The 18,631-nt window shown below is 42.4% G+C and overlaps 1 protein-coding gene across 13 annotated transcripts in view; it reads left to right on the top strand.

The window, feature by feature from the left end:
- Window positions 1-18,631, top strand: part of LOC119011576 (receptor-type tyrosine-protein phosphatase mu-like) — a 173,480-nt gene that overhangs the window by 61,474 nt on the left and 93,375 nt on the right. For all 13 annotated transcript variants that reach the window (XM_037084819.1, XM_037084817.1, XM_037084818.1 and 10 more), the window contains exon 7: window positions 6,048-6,341. In XM_037084819.1, the coding sequence (XP_036940714.1) occupies window positions 6,048-6,341 (294 nt within the window). The remainder of the gene's footprint in view (window positions 1-6,047; window positions 6,342-18,631) is intronic.

Genomic DNA, 18,631 nt, shown 5'->3' with positions numbered 1-18,631 from the left:
TTCACCTCAATTTTCTCCCTGTGCTCTCAATTGAATTTACGGCCCCGATTTTTTTCTCCTTTTTTTTTTTTTTTTTTTTTTTTTGTCTCCAAGCTTTATGTGATTGATAGGTTTAATCCTGGCTGTCCAGATCGAGGTCTGTCAATCATGCGAGAATGGCCGGGCCCAGACACAGCAGAGTGAAGAGAGAGATAAAGTCTCTCTGCCCGAGTGTATCAGTGGGTTTCAGTGGTGTACTCAAAGAAAATTTACTGACACTGCGGAGGCACTCAAAACCACACTCGTGCATAAATTCAGCAACACAATCACTCGCACATCCTCCTCGCACTTACACGTACTCGCTAGATGGTAATATTTTTGCTGATCACGGCTTTCAGTGTGTTACTAGATATCTTCTCGCACAAGACAAGCCAGTTAAGTGTAAAGTGCCTTTGCCATAAATATTTAAAATAAAGTAATTTTCTAGATTTAGGCATTCGTCGATTCTTGTAATGCATCCCCTGCTTTAAATTCTGCAGAGACTTCACACCTCTATGACTTCGGCATAAGCCAACGTCGTCCGGGGAAGAAAAGAGGTGTTTTCACGGTTATAAGTGTCACACATAAAAAAGCTGATATCTCCTCTTATCGTACCAGTCATAAAACAAGTGCTTAACCCTCCTAGCAATGTGTCTGAGTCGTAAATCCTCCTTAAATGTGTGTTCACCACGTCCGTGACTCGTTTTTGGAGGAGTGACCACGGAGCGATTCTGTGGATTATGAGCCTGCTACAAGCGGCACATCGGCTCGCTCTCCCCCTGCCGCTCATTACCATACACTGCCTTTTTCTACAACATGAGGAGAGTGAATGCTTGATTATCCCAGATAATCACTTCTGCTTTTCATGCCAGTATTCAGTCAGATTTATGTGCTTTTGTGGAAGTGCACTGCATGTATTTCTAAGGCGCCATACGGATTGGCCCCGTGCAGCCCCTTTCCCGTGCCCTCCTTGTGGTGGGCTCTCCCGTAGTGCGGCCAGTGGTTCTGAAAGGGGGATAATTACTCCCTGTCCAAGCGCTGGCTCCTTTCTTGGCCTGGTTAGAATCACCTGGAAGCCCGCAGAGCATCCACTGGGCTCCGACGTAGTATTCCGTGCTGTGTTACCAAGTCAAGGCTGCCGAGGCGAGGCCGTGTCACCACTAATGAGAATAGCCACCAAAAATCGAAGGCCAGCCAGCCAAGCTCGTCATTTTCCTGTGGCCACCTCTTCTCCTATCAGGGCCAGATCAATGCTTTACTCACAGCAGCCCAATTAGGAAGAGTGCACAACATAATGAGGAACTCTTGCATGTTAGCAGGAAGAGGCTCTGTGGATGCATCGGGCAAATGAAAGAAGGATTTTATAAAGACTCAGGTCTCACTAATCTAACGGCAGAGCAGAGTGGCAGCTTTTATTATTGCTCTCAGTGTGGTGAATTGTAAATGGACAGCAAGACCCACGTGCATGTCTGCAGTATGTGCTCTTCATGTAGGTTTTGCAGCTCTCAAACGATTAGTCTATTGATCAACGAGTCACTGGAAAGGAAAGGACATGACGATTTTGAGAGCTGATTAATCATTTCTGTCATTTATTTAGCAAAAATGCCAAAGGTTGAGTGGTTCCGGTGTGTCGGATATGAAGTTTTGCTGTTTTTTTTTCTTTGTGCTATATAACTAAATGAAATGTCTTTGTTTAAGACAGTTGGTTACAAGCAGTGAAAAATCCCCATGATGAGCATTTTTTTTACAATTTTTATCCACTTTCTAGACAGACAAGAATAGGCACATTAATTGAAGATGCACTAGTCCATTCGTACCTTGTACATCTTTATCATTCGACCCGGGGTCCATGTGCATGCCAGCATGTGTGTATTTGTTGCATGTGCATGAGTGTGCATTTGTGTGACTGCGTTTTGGCAGGCGGGCAGGTGCTGCAGCAGAGGAGGACGCAGCTGTCGCGAGGCCGTTTGCCTGTCTGGTCAACATCATGACAACAGCTGCTCGCTGACCCCTGCGTATGGCCGCCACTGTCATCTGCGCGCCGTCACCCATCTCCAGCCAGCATGGGGCTCGCTTCGGAGCCCTTTTCCAGAGCTCCACTGCTGCGACGCTGCCTTGTGAGGCTTAAACAGTGGGAATTGAGTTGTTAATATCCTAAAGTGTTCCAGCACTTGAGTGTATTTCACACCGGTAATCCGTTATTTTCAGTGCATCTGCTATGGCTGTTCAACAGAGGATTACTGCACCTACCGGAGTTATTACATCACTGTAAGCTGCTGTAGCTTTTGTGAAGCATTGAGTTTTCAAAGTAAAATGAAATGCTTATTGCGGTCATATGTTATGCTGCTTAGTCCTATTGTTACCGGAATGGTCTCAAGTGATTACGGCAAAAATGAGATTGATTGGCAGATGAGGTAACTATGCAGTATAGAGCATCAAAGGCCTCTCTTCTGTAGAGATAGGAAGATTGGTGTGAAAATGGTGTCATAGGTATATATATCAGTCAAAAACAGACTAATATGAGTTGCAGTATAACAATGTTAGTGGTTATTAGCTGGTTGAATTGGTGTTAAGGTTCTCATCCTGTGAACTAGGCATGTCTGAGTAAGCAGCTGGGAACACTGTCATATATTTCGAGCCATTTGGTCCTGTAGCAGGTGCAAACACAGAATGAGTGTGTCAGCAAATGTGTCAATAGAATCTGGTAACAACCTACTTTTACTTAAAGTTCCTACTTTTAGTAAGTTCCTTTACAAAGTTCTTACTTTTTTAATTTGCTTGTTTTTTTCCAATGAAGAATGTATGCAGATAGATTACTCCTGGTCCTCGAATGGTACAAGCGTAGAAAAAAGGAGAAAAAATAAAAGCCAAACAACTTCAAGGAAATCTAAACATTCTCTGAAACAAATCCAAATCCTAACCCTCATTTGATGTTTGAACCTCAAATTCTTAGCAACATTTCAATAACATTGTACTATGAGGGATGGTGTGGCAGGGTGAGTCCGCGCTGCTTTCTGTTATTTTCATTAATCCGAGCATATTGCCACTTAACTGAGTTAAACCCCTTTAAGACACAACAACAGACCATAAAAGACCATCAAAACAAGCCAGATTTTGGATCACCTCATTGTTCCGTCTGGCTCCTGCACGCAGACTGGTGTGCCTCGTGTGAGTCCGGGAGAAGTCCCGCTGGATTAGTTGGTTCGCTTTAGGTGATGTTTGACAGCCACACTGGAGGCTTGGATTAGTGGCAGTTTAGGGACCTGCGACAGAGGTCACCATGGGGTAACCATCTGCTAAGGGAGAGCCTCCAATTCTTTGTAGGACACCTCAGCCTGCTCCCTAATGTGCCTGGAGACTTCACCCTCTCCATGACAACTCCATGAGAAGCAGCCAGGCGACTAATGGCGTTATTCTGTTACATGTGTGCACTCATTAAAGCTACTCATCGTGGCCTCTGGGACGTGTACCTATTGTTGTGCATGACAAGGGTAGATTCCTAAGCAATGCCTTGGCTGTGGGTCATAGCTCTTTGTTGACAGTGGCAGGTTTTTTTGGTTGCACCAGGAGACAGGAGTGTATGAAGCATGAAAGACATGATGGTGGTATTTAGAAGGTGCACGTGTTTTGTTTTCCCCACATTCAAATGGAAATTGGAACAGGCTGTTTTTTTTTTTTATTATTATTAATTAGGACTTTTGAATTCAACCATTAGAATTTTCTAATAACATTCATAAGTTTGCTGTCGCTTCTCTTTTCCTGCTTTTATAATAATGTAATCCTGAAAATATCCCACAGATGAACTAACTGTATAACATGTTGATGAAGGTATTCAGTCATCCAGGCCATGGTAATGTGGGTTGGTGTCTTCCCACCTTAACAGCCATTCACACCTGGGCTCACCTAGCCCTAACAACGCAGATGAACGCCGGTTGGGTTAACAACCCACAAGTGGCCCTAAAGACTATTAAACTCAGAGCTCAGAGGTGTCCTTAACGACTTTGTAAGGGCACTCCCACACAGAGTTTAAAAGCCTGCAACCCCCTCCAGTTAGTTTGATCTGATGAAACCTCTTGGATGAGAGGTGAAATGTCCACAAGAAAGTTCAGTTACTTATGATACAGCACCAAAACTTTAATGACATATTCGAGGAGCCTCATTAAACCAGAAATGGCACAAGGTTTAAGCAAGATTACACAAACATTGGTGGCATAACAGAGAAAAGGTCATCATTGGATGTCATTGAACACCACATTTGTATGAAAGAGACCAACTTGTATTGAAGAAATTGAGATTAGATTGCTGGCAAATCCAAACAGAGACATTGAAGGTTCAAAGGGCCCATAAATTGTTCCATTTCCAAGTGTTAAACCATTAATTTTAGAGGAAAATGTCTTCACCTCCATTCAATGTTTGCATAATAGAGTCTGGAAATGTTTCTCTTTTTTATGAACCACAAACTGCAGGTTCTCATTATTTATTAAAAAAAAAAAAAAAGTCTCGAACTTTGAAAGACCTGGACATTTCACCAGTGAGTCTGGTTTCAAACAAAAGTGGCAACACAAATGAGGCTGTCCTTACACTGATAGTATTAGGATTTGAAATACTGTTTCTCAGTCACCGTTTGAGTTGTTTCGACAGTGTTGTGGAGGGAGAGAGCATTTGGAACAGTTTGAGTTGAACAAGTACAATTATTTTTTTTCTGATTTGGACACACTGATTTAAATCTTTGACTACCTATTCCCTGCTGTTGAACTGCAACACTGTCAGATTCAACCGAGTTCTGCACTCAGTTCTTCTCCACTATGATTTAGAGGGAAATTATGTGCTCTGCAGTGCATTACAGTTAATTAACACTTGTAGTTACTGTTTCTATAACTCAAGAGTCTAAATATGATGATCTTATAAAATACGATGCAATATCATAGATTAACTGCACGAAGAAGAATTTGTATCTCCTTGATGAGGTGCAGCATGAAAATCCTGAATGTATAATATTGAGGGGACATTTCTTGGAGAAAATGAATTTACTTTATAATATGAAGTACAAGATTCCACAAGTCGTCCTCAATGCTCCATTTTATGAAATAGTTTGGTTTGTAGCACAGAGGGACTCAAATGTAGTCTTGTTTTTATATAGTTGTGTTGTGAAAACGATAAATGAATTTCAATCCATTTTTTTTTTCTTCTCAAGATGAATTCAAACTTGGTCATCAGAAACTAGCACCAAGTGCAGAGCAGTCATACCTCAGCTGCATCTCACACAAATGGCATTTATATGAAGCTCTTTCTGCATTAGTTGTATTTTGTTGGAGAAGCAGTGCTGGCTGGATTACATTATTTTGAACATGTCAGAACACTTGTATGTTTATGAATGTTATTATTACATTATCTGCAACTGGAAAGTGAAATAATACAAGGCTTGATTGTGTTGTAAAAGTAAGACTAGTGGAGATGGTTAACATGCTATGGAGTTTTGTCGTAGGCTTTCCCAGCAGTGGTTTTCAGCTTTAGATATAAAAAAGCAAAATTACACAGCATAATGAGTTGAGAGATTAAGGCAGCTGCTGAATCAGACAACAGAGATGACAAATAAAGTAGTTGTCAATTATCAGAGGCTTTTCCATAGAAGTCCATGATTGAAATCAATATCTTATTGAATAGGAGCATCATTTTCCAAGGTTGGTGACTGTAGTCGGTGTCTTACTGATGATGAGACTCTGGACACATTATTGATTGTTACGTGGCTCCTCTTAAATACCTTGATCACTGGAAAACATGAAGATACTCTTGTTGTGCTTCAAGATGATTTTGATGTGGTTGATTGTTAAAAAGAAAAACATTGATTTTGAGAATCTTGTTTTCTTGGTACAAGCATTGATCCATTGTTTTGTTTTTTTTCTTTTAAGAGTCTCAATGCTTTTCACACAATTAAAAATATATAAATGTTTTCTTTATCGTCAAGACTTTCCATCATTTCATTTCACTGTGGTTATCTAACGTCAATCACAAACTTGTTGTTCCCCTAGAGCCCCCAGTTCCAATCGCCCCACCTCAGCTAACTGCTGTTGGCGCCACCTACCTTTGGATACAGCTGAACGCCAACAGCATCAACGGGGACGGCCCAATCATCGACAGGGAGGTGGAATACCGCACTGTGTCCGGCACCATGTACGACTTGCAGCCTGTAGACAAGACCACACACAAGATCGGCCACCTGGATCCAGACACAGAATACGAGATCAGCGTTCTGCTGACCAGACCTCTGGAGGGAGGCACTGGAGCGCCCGGACCGCCGCTGAGGGCCAGGACCAGATGTGCTGGTGAGGACAAAAATGCCATAACTCAAAGCACACCTCTGAGATTTTAGAGAAATTGCACATTATATTGTTTAACAGTGACTAAAATTGATTCAATTAATTCATTATGTGTAGGTGCAGGTGTGTAAAATAAATTGTATGTGCATTTTAGCCAAGCTTTTAAAGTGAACCAGAGCCAGCCGGAAAAGAGTTTTGTTGTTGACAATCCAGTCAAACTACTCCTGTAACAGACCTTGCAACACAACGCAGAGGTTGGCAAGGAGCCTTTTCTCAACTCTAACTTGATAATTAATGACCCGTCAGTTACACATCAGAGACGAAGCCCACGGAACAGCAGTATTCATATTTGTTACAAAATCATTTGCAATTGTTCACAACTGAGAGGAGAGAATCAAAAACCAACATGGGGAAAGCAATTACAAGTTATTGATGACATTTCAAAGAACAGAGAGAAAGAATTGCAATTGTAATTTGTATCTTAAAATGTAAAAGCCCTAAAACACAGAAAACAACAACGAAAACAACTGATCTATAAAATAAACCGATTCTACATTTGGACTTGGGTGAGAATAATTACACTGGCCCCCCGTTCCATAAAAACATGTTGCACGCAAGGTTGGATGCACGTCCGTGTTAATTTTTTTTTCTGCCATGGGTGCCCAGCCTAGTCCCATCTGACCATATTGTGATTGACTATTACTTATTACTTCAACACATCCTTGTGATTGGATGATAAACTGGGAGCGCAAGTTTCACCCGACTGTGCTACTAGCACGGGTCTAATTATTGTAGTTGGGAGTAATTCAAGGATGAAGTCAGGGTTGATTGATGGGTCAACACAGGAGTGTAACACAGGGGGACTGATGTTGGACTCCTGCCTGAAGTCAAAAGTCAGTGCTGACCTATATTTTTTAGACTTAGCTTAGTTATTATTTTCATGTTGTTTTGTGGGGTTTTTTTTGTAATGTGATTATTTTCAGTTTTCAGTTGCATTTTGGTGAGGTTTAGGCACAGAAAGACTTGGTTGGGTTATTATCTATTAGGCCTTTCGTTCAACCACTGTGTTCGGCCAAAACTGATAGGTTGAAGCCTAGAAAGATGGATTTAAAATTTTTTCTTTCTAAATCTTTACCCGTTGGCAGCGATGGATACAGCAGAATCAGAATCCTGCCTGCGTATTGAGTGCGTTTGAGTTTGTGAATGAGCCTCTGTCAATAGGTGCCAGACAACCAGAAACCAGGATCACATCTCTGTTACAATACACAGCTCTAACAACTGAACGAAAAGGTTCACTTTCACTGTCAGCACTTTGCACAGTTCCAACACAATGAAAATACAACAAAGAACAAAAGGCCAATTTAAATAGAAGGGAGAGGGAGATTTTGGTATTTGTAACAGCCGTGTGGAAAAGAGTGGTCAAGCAGTTCAAGCAGTCTATTCATTCAACATTTTTTTTAAAACTGATGTATTATTATTGCCTTTGGTTGTTGTATTTGAGTTTGTGCCATCTGTCGTTTACTTTAACAAACAAAACATTTCAAAAAGTTTCCTATTTTTACAAATCGCCCCCCTGCATACATTAATATCCATCAGTACGGGGCTCCATTGTTGGTTGGAGCTCCATTGTGTTGCCTCTAAAGCCATTTGAAGTAAGTAACTCTAGCTCATAATTGCCCAGCATATATCATCGCCATTTTACTCAGGTAATTATTTTCTATAGACAAAGCCCTTTGTGTTTGTATTGTTTCCACCTATAGATCTTCATTACGGAGTTTGAGCATTTGGACATAAATTGTCTCCTATCTGAGTAATGAGCACCTGGAACAATTAGAGCCATGCATACCTTTTACAAAATTACTTGTAACAGAAGAAAATGATAACTACAGTATGAACCAATGGGTTAATAACTAGTTTTTAAACTTCCCCTGCTATTTGGAACAGCTGCGTGTCACAATAATTGATATGATTTATAGTTGGCTCCAAACATAGAGCTGAAAACTGCCCCTGCCACATGGTTAGCTTCATAACTACTTGTTTATTCAGCTTAATTTTCATTCCAACAACCCTGCAAGCTTCCTAATTCTTTCGCAACACAGATTGATATCGTGTGTGAAGCAAAGTGCCACCTTAGATTTGGATCATTATATCGATGCTTGTACTGTGGGCATTCAAACTCAAACATGTACATAAACACTTTGAGAATGCCTGATGATATTGTACAAATTGCCCTTCTCACAACATTACCCACCTAAATTCCCATGTTGTACTGAGATGCCAACTTGGGGAACAAAACAAACCTCGCCTCAGCATTTTCCCAGGCTAATGCTGTTTTTGTGTCCAGAGAAATGCTGATGAAAATGAGATTTTTCTCCCCTCCCTGCCTGGGGTGTAACCCCCTCTCCCCACTGTGAAGGTCATGAGCTTATTCATTTTTAGTCTTGCTGATAGGGATGAATGGCCCTACCTGTGCTGCCTTCTGAGCCAGGCCCGGCTTCTGCGGGGGTCGTGCCCCCCTGGCCACCCTGCCGGTCACAGTCGGGGAGATTGATAGCCCCGGCTACTGAAGTGTGTTTGAGGAAGCAGCTCTTGATCTTGTCCGGCTCTCTGCTGGTCTTTCCCACTGACAGGCTGGGCCTCAGCAGAGCTCCTAATTGAACGGTTAAGACTCACAGGGCTGTGTGATACATCACTGTTGATACAGACAGGCTCTGAAACTCGCTCCCCTTCTCCCTGCACTGCTGTCTGGAGGCGCTAATGAAAATCTGTGGCCACTTTAGAGCACTGTCTCTCTCATAATTATTCATTGCCATGCCTTGGTCACTTCACAAACTGAGCAATGTTTCTCACGACAAAGGATGTTTTAATTCAATCTTCTGTAAAATGGGGAATGTATAATGCAAGGACGCAACCAATTCAATTCAGAAGCAGGAGGAAGAAAAGGGGAGCCTTGAAAGATTTTTTTTCTTTTTTTTCCCACGACGCACTTTCATTACTTTCCTAGTGAACATCAAAAGAATATCTTATCCAAGGCTCTGTGATTGCTCCAGGGGGTTATTTGTAGGTTTCAAGAGTTTCGCAGGATGTTTCAAAAAACGTTTTGCTTTTGCATGTCTTCATGTTGTTGGACCGTCAATGTCGAATTTCCCAACTTGTTAACATTTGGTATTTTCCCATTTTTTGACTGGCTAAATTGACTCACCGAATTTTTTTTAGGTAAAGGAGGGAAAAATTTGGTAAATGTGAAATTCATGTCTTTGCAAAGTTGTTTACCACTTCGGAGTTCTCCACACTCGGTAAGTGCTACTTGAAGGTAGACACTGTATTGTCAGGTGGTGCCCTAGGATCACAGCAGGGGGCCCTGCATTTCAGCAACACTATTGAGAGACCATCTCACACAGAGAAACCATTTTCAGCCCACGCTAGACAGCAAAGATAAGTAAGCTTTAAACAAGTACTCCTCTGCAGTCGGAGTTATACTTGGAAAAAACTTATTGGATCTTTTCGGTCTTCATGCTTTGGTTTAAGACTATCGCAGACACATTTTGAACATTATTTCACTGAATTTTACAAGCATAATTCGTGGAACAGTTTGTTATCTTGATGACAGCTACTTTGCTCTATCAACAATTAACTCTGGTAATTGTCTTAAAACTGTCTGAAGTTGATTGAGCCAGAGCAATCCATATTTTACGCTGAAATGAGTTTGTACATGTGGTGAGAATCTGTGGATTTCAAAATATAAAGTATGCAAGCTTTTTAAATGCAGGGACCATGGATGCTTTTCTGTTTTTGTTTTAGGGTTTTTTGTATGTGTTTTTTCTTGCATGTTGGCTGTGTATTTTTATGTATTGGTGAAAATTAGCATGCCCACCCGGGTGTCACGTTTCAATCAATGCAATCTGAGCCAGAGGCGATAACTACCTGTGACTACTGCCCGGAATGAATGCCAATTTTACCTTTCCCTCTAAAGACCAAAGGCAGATGTTGGTGAGTGTAAAAGGCCATCCACACCAAGAACAATAACTCCAATAATAACTTTACAATAATAGCATCAACGTAAGCATGCACACAGATGAACAATAATGTTCTGTTGATAGTAGTGGCAAGTTCACATTACAAAACAAAAAGAAAACCAGAAGGATATGGGTTCATGTAATTTTTCTAACATGAGAGGAGTACGAGAATGCAAAGCTCACTCACTGTTAAAAGAGTTCTCGCATTTTGAAGACAGATTTTCTTCAGTCACCTTGACGATTGTGAAAGAGGACATCAGTAAGGACGAAACTAACTTCTGCACAAGCACCAGAAAAGGCTACGTTTAATGCTAATAACCAAAGTCCAAAATCGAAAAAAATCAAGCAACACAGAGGCAACAAGAAGAATCCAAGAAAACTGAATTGTTAAACACAAACGTGGAACAAATCAGGCAGATGGGGAACAGACGAGCACCAGGAAATAATAAACGTGGGATAACGGGACTGACATGGGGAAACAGACAAACCAACAAAGAGCAAGGGACCAACACAGTGGACTCAGAAAAAGGGAGGAAGTTGAAAGAGGTTAGGGTTAGGGTCAGCGTTGACACCATCAACCTGTTTGTTGTCCGATGTGATAGGGGTGTAAGAGGTGCACATGCAAGTTTTCCACACAACACTTGTTTCTAATGCAGCAGAGATGATTTCATAGTCTCTATGGTAGAAGAACAGTCTGTTCCCCGCTGTGTGCTTCATCTCCGCCCCATGGCCTCTGCTGTCCCATTGGCTCTCATCCTCCTTAAAAATGGCTGTACATGATGTCCATGCTGGGTCCAAACACCTGCTCAGACTCCATCCTCTGCCAACTTACATCTCCATCTATAAGTTGTCTCCATCTGCGCTCCAGTACCACGTGGGAGTAGTCTCATCTGTTTGTTTTTACTTTGCCATTCTGTTGCACTGAGTGCTATTAAACACAGGGGAATCGGCATTAATCAGGGATCAGCCCTCGCTTAAACACTCGTTTATAACAGTGGAGAGCAGGGAGGAGCTGCACAATTATGTGCACCCACACCAAGGTTGGTTATTTGCATTTTAGCCTCCTGGTTAATTTGTGAAAGACCAGGTCTGTTTTGATGCAAATAAGTATGAAGCCAGTGTTTGGCAACATGAAAAAGATTAGGAGTAGAATTGCTTTAGTTGCCAAGAACAATAATCTGTGGCTGCAGTGAAAGGTAAGCTGATTTTCCAGCATTTACCCTCTCATTGTAAAACTTCCTGCAATCCTTGACATAGTTGAAGAAAATCATGTTTGATTTTTAGCTCTTACTTTTAAATGTACTGGGGAAAGGGGGGTGTGTGTTTTAAATGCTTACTCTGCTTACGTTCAATTCACACATTTTCATGAGAGGTCATTTTAAAGGTTTTTTTTTAAATCTGCATTCAGAAAGCTCCTATGTTTGATGCAAGATTAAGCGTCTTTGTAAGAATGTTTTTTTTTATTATTATTATTGTTTTATGCTTAACAGGACAAGAAATACAGCTCCATTATCTAAGTGCTCCTGTGCAAATCTGTTCTACCCATAAAAGTCCTTTTTCAAGAAATCCATTATTGCCAGACCTTGAGGTTTTGTGAATCGCACACAAAAAGATATGACCCTTTTACTTGAGCATGTTTGGTGTATTAAGAGTCATAAAAGTTGTAAAGTTTTCTAAAAATCTGCCTTTTCTTTCATCTTTCTTTTCACCTTACAAATAATTAAATAATGGTGAGAGAGATTTCCGTACGATAATGTCATTCCTTTTTGCTGGCATTGTTCAGCAAAGTCAAAAGTGGCTTTGAAAAGTGCAATCTGCGATAAAAGACCTTTTTCCCCAGTGTATTTTTTTTTAATTCGTCAAGAAACCATTTACGGTGATAGACAAGAAGATTTAATGAGCATACTTACTAAGGACAGCTGGGGCTTGGCACCACATAAAGTTCTCTATGAATATTCCTATTCGCTTTAAACATTTGGGTCTGGTTTTGGTGCGAGCTCTGGCCCCTCAGTGGTCAAATTTGACCTTGGTTGAGCTTACAAAATGGTGCGAGTCTCCATCGTCTGGGCATTAGGAAAGTAATGGTGTGACTTGCCTCTTCCTTCAGGAAGAATTGAGTCTTCATATCCATGTATTTATACATAAACTGTGTAGTTCAGGAATAAAAGAAGCCCAAAAAGAAGGATGTTACAAAGCTTTATGTCCAAGGACAGAGATGCATGTTGATAGCATATTCTGCTGGCTAAAGAGGTGCGTAGTTCTCATTTTGTCAAGCGCTATTGTTAGTCTGCTAACTAGATTAGCTCCATCAGATTACATTATCTCCAGTTGCACTTAAAGGAGCCAGTATATTTTACCTCCCCATTCTTGTCTTGACATTTTATTAACAAAGATCCGTCAGCTACAACTGCTATTTGTTCCATCTATAGCTCCATGCATGTCTGCGGGGGCAAATGGCCTTACGGAGGTCCGACCCTTTGTGACGTCTGTTTTTATTTTTTTTCTGCAGCTGAGATTGAGCAGATCCGTCTCTGTTGGGCCGAAGAAGGAAAAGGAAATTGTTTGCGAGATTTGATGTTTCTAATTAATGCTATTGTTGCCTTAAGGCTTGAATAGAAAGCCACTTCACCTCACCATCTCAGATAACATTGGTCTGTTTTGTCACCCACAATAGCCAGCAGACATGTGACCTATAGGGTTTATAATTTGTCTGCAGCAAGATGACTGAAAAGCCTTGGTTTGCAGCCTATTGAATTTGTGTTCTTTGTCAGTCAGAGAAAACGAGGGTAAACTGAGTTTGTGGTGTGCAGGAAGGTTATAGGAGGACCACAATAAAAGTCTTTTTTATCACAGGCAGTTGGAAGTAGAATGGCGAATTGTGTTCTATGATATTGGCTCCACAAAAGGCAAATTGTGTTCCTCTCAAGGACACGTCTTCAGACAACTCCTGCTGGAAAGGAGACAGTCGCAGAGTGAGAGAGACTTTGCATTTATCACCCCTTTCATTTTCATTATTTCTCTTATCAACACCACAACATCTATCCGCTCCCCAAACGCGAAAGGATGGAGACTTTGAGAACAGATGTGCGCAAACGATACACTGGTGACATCCGTGTAAACTTCTCACTGTCGAGCTGCCTCTTCAGCTCCTCGCAAACAATTATCATCGAGGTTTGTTTGTGACCTCTACTCTTAAACCTCAGGAGAAAGATAAATAGCTGTAGTTTAGTCAGACTTTTTTCTCCTGCTGTTTTTAAATCTGAACTGAAATGCTTCTCAAGGTCTTTAAATGTTTCTGTTCTTTGTGGTTAATTATTCATGGTCTATCTGCTGTAATTTTTGTCACAGATTTTCTCCATCCTTTTGCTGAATTATACATGCCCCATTCCCCCTTCCTAGGCGTCCAGGAAGTGCTCATTCAGTCTGCTTGTATAACTCTAACTCAAGAACATTTGTGCGTCTCCTCTTCAACTAAAGGACAAAAATGTCAGGGAGGCTGCGATTTATATCCTGTATTTCCCCACCTCGATGGCTACATCATAGATCTCATATATTTCCGAAGTAGGTGGCTCAGAAATCGCAGCGACCATTTCACAAAGTCAAGCGCTTCACTTTGATTTACACTCTTTGTAACACCCTGAGTTCAGTGCGACACATGCAGGTTTTTGGCGACAAATGACGCTGCCGCACGGGCCATCTGGGGAGTGTTGAAGTTGAGGGATCACCTTGGTAACCTCCCACCGCTCCTGTAGAGATTGCGTCCCTGTCGGTAAATGAGGGCTTGTGTTTTTCACGTTCGTGAGCCCTAACCGCAGGCGTTTTCCCAAGGAACCTCAACATGAAAGACGAAAGCCTGGTCTGATAGTAGAGGGGTGTGTGTGTGTGCGTGTGTGTGTGTGTGTGTGTGTTAAGACGGATGAGGAAGGAGGGGGTCAGTGTACCTGTCACTCTGACCCCAATCACCACACAGCGTATTGGTGGAAACGAAATGAAAGATTGATTTAACCAGTTCCACCTCCGCTGCCTCTGCTCTTTCCATCAACTGGCTGTCCATTTGTTTTCATCCGGTTGGTGGACTCGCTCTTCCCTTCACCTCTTGCCCCCCGAGGAACACTTGCTAGGTTTGTTCTTTTAATCCCTCTAAACGGTCAGAGATTGAAAAGACTTCCCGCTGACATTTTATTTCATTGAGTTATTTATTCCACTTCATTTTTTTTTTTTTTAAATCAAAATTTTAGATATTGCAATTGAAAGATGCCAGTTTTTCCGACTTGTAACAGCAGCTGATGTCTTCAAAGCAGAGAAGCAATAGCAGCATCGCACCACAACTGTCATGATCAATAAACAACAATCCCCTCTTAGCTGCCATTGGTTTTACACTACAGCACCACCTAGTGTGTTGCAAAACATGATTCCAGTAAGTAGCCATTATTATAGATCATGCCAAAACAGCACCCTCTCACAATCATCAATTCTTTATTGTGCGTCTATGGCTGAAGTCAAAATAGGAACGGGTCGCAACTAATGCAACATGACTTTGTTCACTGCAGATTTGCCAAAGCGTTCATCTTCTTTTTAAGAAAAAGGAATGAAATTACCTAGAAGTTCAAAGTGTTCGGCTGTCGGCACAGTAAGCTTCTCGAGAAGTGCTTGTCGCGCGGCCGAAAACTTCAGAAACATCCTCCAGCGCGCCTCCCTGACATCGGATTAGGGGGTGCCTGTGTCTGACCGTCTCTGTAAACCAACAATCCAACATTCGCACTCACTTTACGCTGTGATTGGCAGCTGTTTGGATGTGAGGAAGCAAACACGGTTTGAAGGTCTTTCTCCAGTTCCCTTTTTTTCATTATTGACAAAACTATTTGTCACTTTTCATCTGAGCAAGTTATTGCTATGATATCTTCCAAGAGAGACTGTCAGAAAATGTGAACTATTATCTCCATAACTGAAGCTATCGCCTCTGCCTGATGGCACCTATCCGTCGAGTGTGACCATTCAGAAGAGCCATAAATAGGTTTGATTTGTGACATGGTCTTATGAACTATCTATTGAAGCACAGATCGACCCTTAAATGTTGTAAAGTACCAGCCATAAAATCGCACAGTTGAGCTTGCTGACTATTTCAGGTCAGCATATAGTCGGGTGGTCGATAATGAACCAAGACAAGCGCTGACTTGGTATGAATTGACTTGTCTTGAGTCTTTCTCATGCATCATCTTCCCGTACTAGTAGGACGTATCTCACTTTCCCTCTCATGCTTTCGCCTTCCCTTTTTATTCAGCGCTGTGAGAAGGAAGGCATTCACCCATTCATCTCCACACCTACAGCTTCAGGGGCTTCATCAGACAAGATGGCAGCCCAGCTCGGCCCCGGCGCCGGGGCTCATTCTGTGGTTTCAATTCGATCCAGCGTATTGTGGGCCCCTCCGCGCCTCATCCTCACCCATCATGGCAGTCTCATTTATCATGAGGCCTATAAAGGAGGGCTTGATAGAGTGAGGAGCGACCAGCACCATTCAATAAATCCTTGTGATTATCCACGCCTCCAAGGTATATGAGCAAAGTGTCTGCGTGTGTGTGTGTGTCCCGAGCGTGTGGGTATTTGTCTCTGACTTTGTAATGGGTGTAGAGGGCGATGTTAGAACACAAGAGGTCCATGTACAGTGCCTTTTTAAAGTGCTATCAATTATAACATGTGTACACACGTCAAACCTCAAGGCCTGCTTCGACTTGTTGCATTTGATGGCAACAAAGACCTTGGCCCCTCCACCCTCCCCCTTCCTCTGTCTTAGCTTTCTTTTGCCAATCCACCCACCCACCCCACCCACACATTGACTCCCTCCATATCTCCCTCTTAACCCCCTCCCTCCTCTCTTTCCCTTCCTCCAGAGGATTGCATAGAGGAGCACTCTAGGAGGGTGATGGAGCTTTGATTGTCGGTTATCAAAAGCTATCATTACGGCTCGCTTCTGCGGGATATGAAAATGATTTCCTAAGTGTAAAACCCATGTCATTACCTCAATGGCCTCACTGCTATCACTGAGATGTAATAGAAAGAGGCAAACAAATGTGCTTGCCTCCCAGCCCGCCCAGCTCAAACAGAACGGAGTGAATAACACACAGCAATGGAGAGATAAGTGATGGCAATACCAGGCCTCGCTGCCTAGAATGGAACAATTTACATGAAAACAGCCCTATGACCAGGATTTAATCTTCGCCGCTGTTGTCATGTTGTTTTGGTACTGTCTACAGTGAGCGTGTGACTAGCCCTGGCTGACATTCTCCAGCAAGGAATCCGACAGACTGCGTGCCGTCTTGTGAAAGTCGAGGCATTTCTCTCTTTTTTTTTTTTTCATCGCCAAACAACAAGGCTCCCTCCCTCCTCCCTCCTCCCTCATCCCCCCTTCTCCCCCTCCTCCTCCTCAACCTGAGCGCCGTTTCATCCTGATGAGATAGCAACCAGGCTCAGGAGCCACATTGACTTGACGGTGGTTTCTAATCATTGGGGAAGTAGTCTTTTCTCTCCCCCTCGCCCCCTCGCCCCCCCCCCACCTGGTTCTGTTTGCTGAGCAGGGAGATGGAAGTCTATGCCAGCACCAGGCTTTTCTGCTCTTAATCGATGTGGATCTGATAAAGATCCCGGCTTTTCTGAAAGACTTGTGCGCCGCAAAGCCCGAGGAAGATCTGATAAGTAAATCGTTCTTCTGTACATATAGCCAGTACTGTGCTGAGGAACCACATCTGTGCTGCTGCACAGACGTGTGGACACTCCTTCCCTCATAAACATGCTAGAAAACACACATTGCACCCCCCCCCATACACCCGCACACCACACCACACACTTGTCTCGCAGTAAAGTGGCTGTGCTCCGGACATGCCCAATTTGTTTCCTTTCATCCAGGACTAATGTCTCGCTCTACCCAGGGGCTAAGTGCACCATTTGAAACCCCCTCTAGGACAGACGCCTGTAACATGCGGTTATTTGTTGTTTTTGTTTCATGTTTTGGGAAATTGTGTTATCGCTTCGGCCGCAGTGAGCGGCGTACGCAGCGCCCCACTCAAATTAACAAGAGGCAATAATGTGCTGATAATTTCTAAAAACATTATTTAAATGTCACACTGTAATGACAAAAAAATCACTAATAGTTCTGTGCAAATGTCAGATTCAAATTATTCAATTACATCGGCGAGTGTGGGGCAGGTGATAATTTGTCCACCGCTTGGAATACCAATCTGGCTCCTTGCTGGAGCTCATTCTGTGTGCCCTGGCATAAGATAGACCTCAGCAATTTCCTGCTCCAAGGGATGCTTTCATAGCCATTATTATAACTCTATTCCACTAGAAATATCTGCCATACTGGAGAGATATTAGAGTCATATTTTTCAGTACTTTCACCCCGATGTCGCCCTCAGTGTGTGATATCTTGTGAGAATTGTTTAAAAAAAAAAAAAAAAGTGGTATGGATTTCAAGAGCTATCCCTGTTATTCCTTGTTTTGATTTGTGCGTGTGCTTTTGATACTGAGCCTCTTACTGCTCAGTCAATAAAACTAAACTAGCAGTCACACTAGACTGGGGTAATAGGCTCATCTCATCAGCTGTCGTTCATGGGCCTCTGGGCCTGTTTTGAAACCGGCTGCATAGCCGCCATCTATGCACGGATGGATTTGTAAAGGATATCTGCCATCCAGCGTGACGCCGTTCATTTCAGATGAAGTGTGGAAGAAGGGTACACTGTGTCTTATTTTATTTTTCCTCTTTCCTCGTTTCTTCAAAGTCAATCATGAGCAGGCTCTGAAATGGATGAGGCACCTTGTTGTTCATGAAAAAAGATGATGTCATTCTGAGTCATGGGGTACAAGTTGTGATTGGGCGTCCGCCACAGATCATCACATTTAACAGCCTCCCTCAGACAGCTGGCATTCGCGCTGCAGGGAGCCAATGGGGCAACAAACAATTAGCCTTTTTCTCAACAAAACCCCAGGAAGAGGCTGTAGAATAGTCATAAGCGCTGTTTGCTAAATGGCCAATGTTTCTGTATGCACCTCACTATCACTGTTGGCACACCAGCAAAGATATCTGTGTAATGTTCTCACCACTTGCCAGAAAGCTGATTTTGAATGTATATAATTGATTCCTCTCATTCAATTTTGTGTTTTTTCTTTATGAGAGCTATTTCCCTCTGCAATTTTCCACAAGTGATCCCCCATTCTTGTTGGCATCTCTCCATTGGCCAGAATTAGGCTGCAGAGGACATTATCTGTGATGTTCCACAAAGATGG

This window comes from Acanthopagrus latus, chromosome 21 (genome assembly GCF_904848185.1).
Source record: "Acanthopagrus latus isolate v.2019 chromosome 21, fAcaLat1.1, whole genome shotgun sequence".
In the NCBI taxonomy this organism is placed as follows: domain Eukaryota; kingdom Metazoa; phylum Chordata; class Actinopteri; order Spariformes; family Sparidae; genus Acanthopagrus; species Acanthopagrus latus.
Note: the sequence above shows the minus strand (reverse complement) of the source record. Positions and strands in the feature narration are given on the sequence as shown.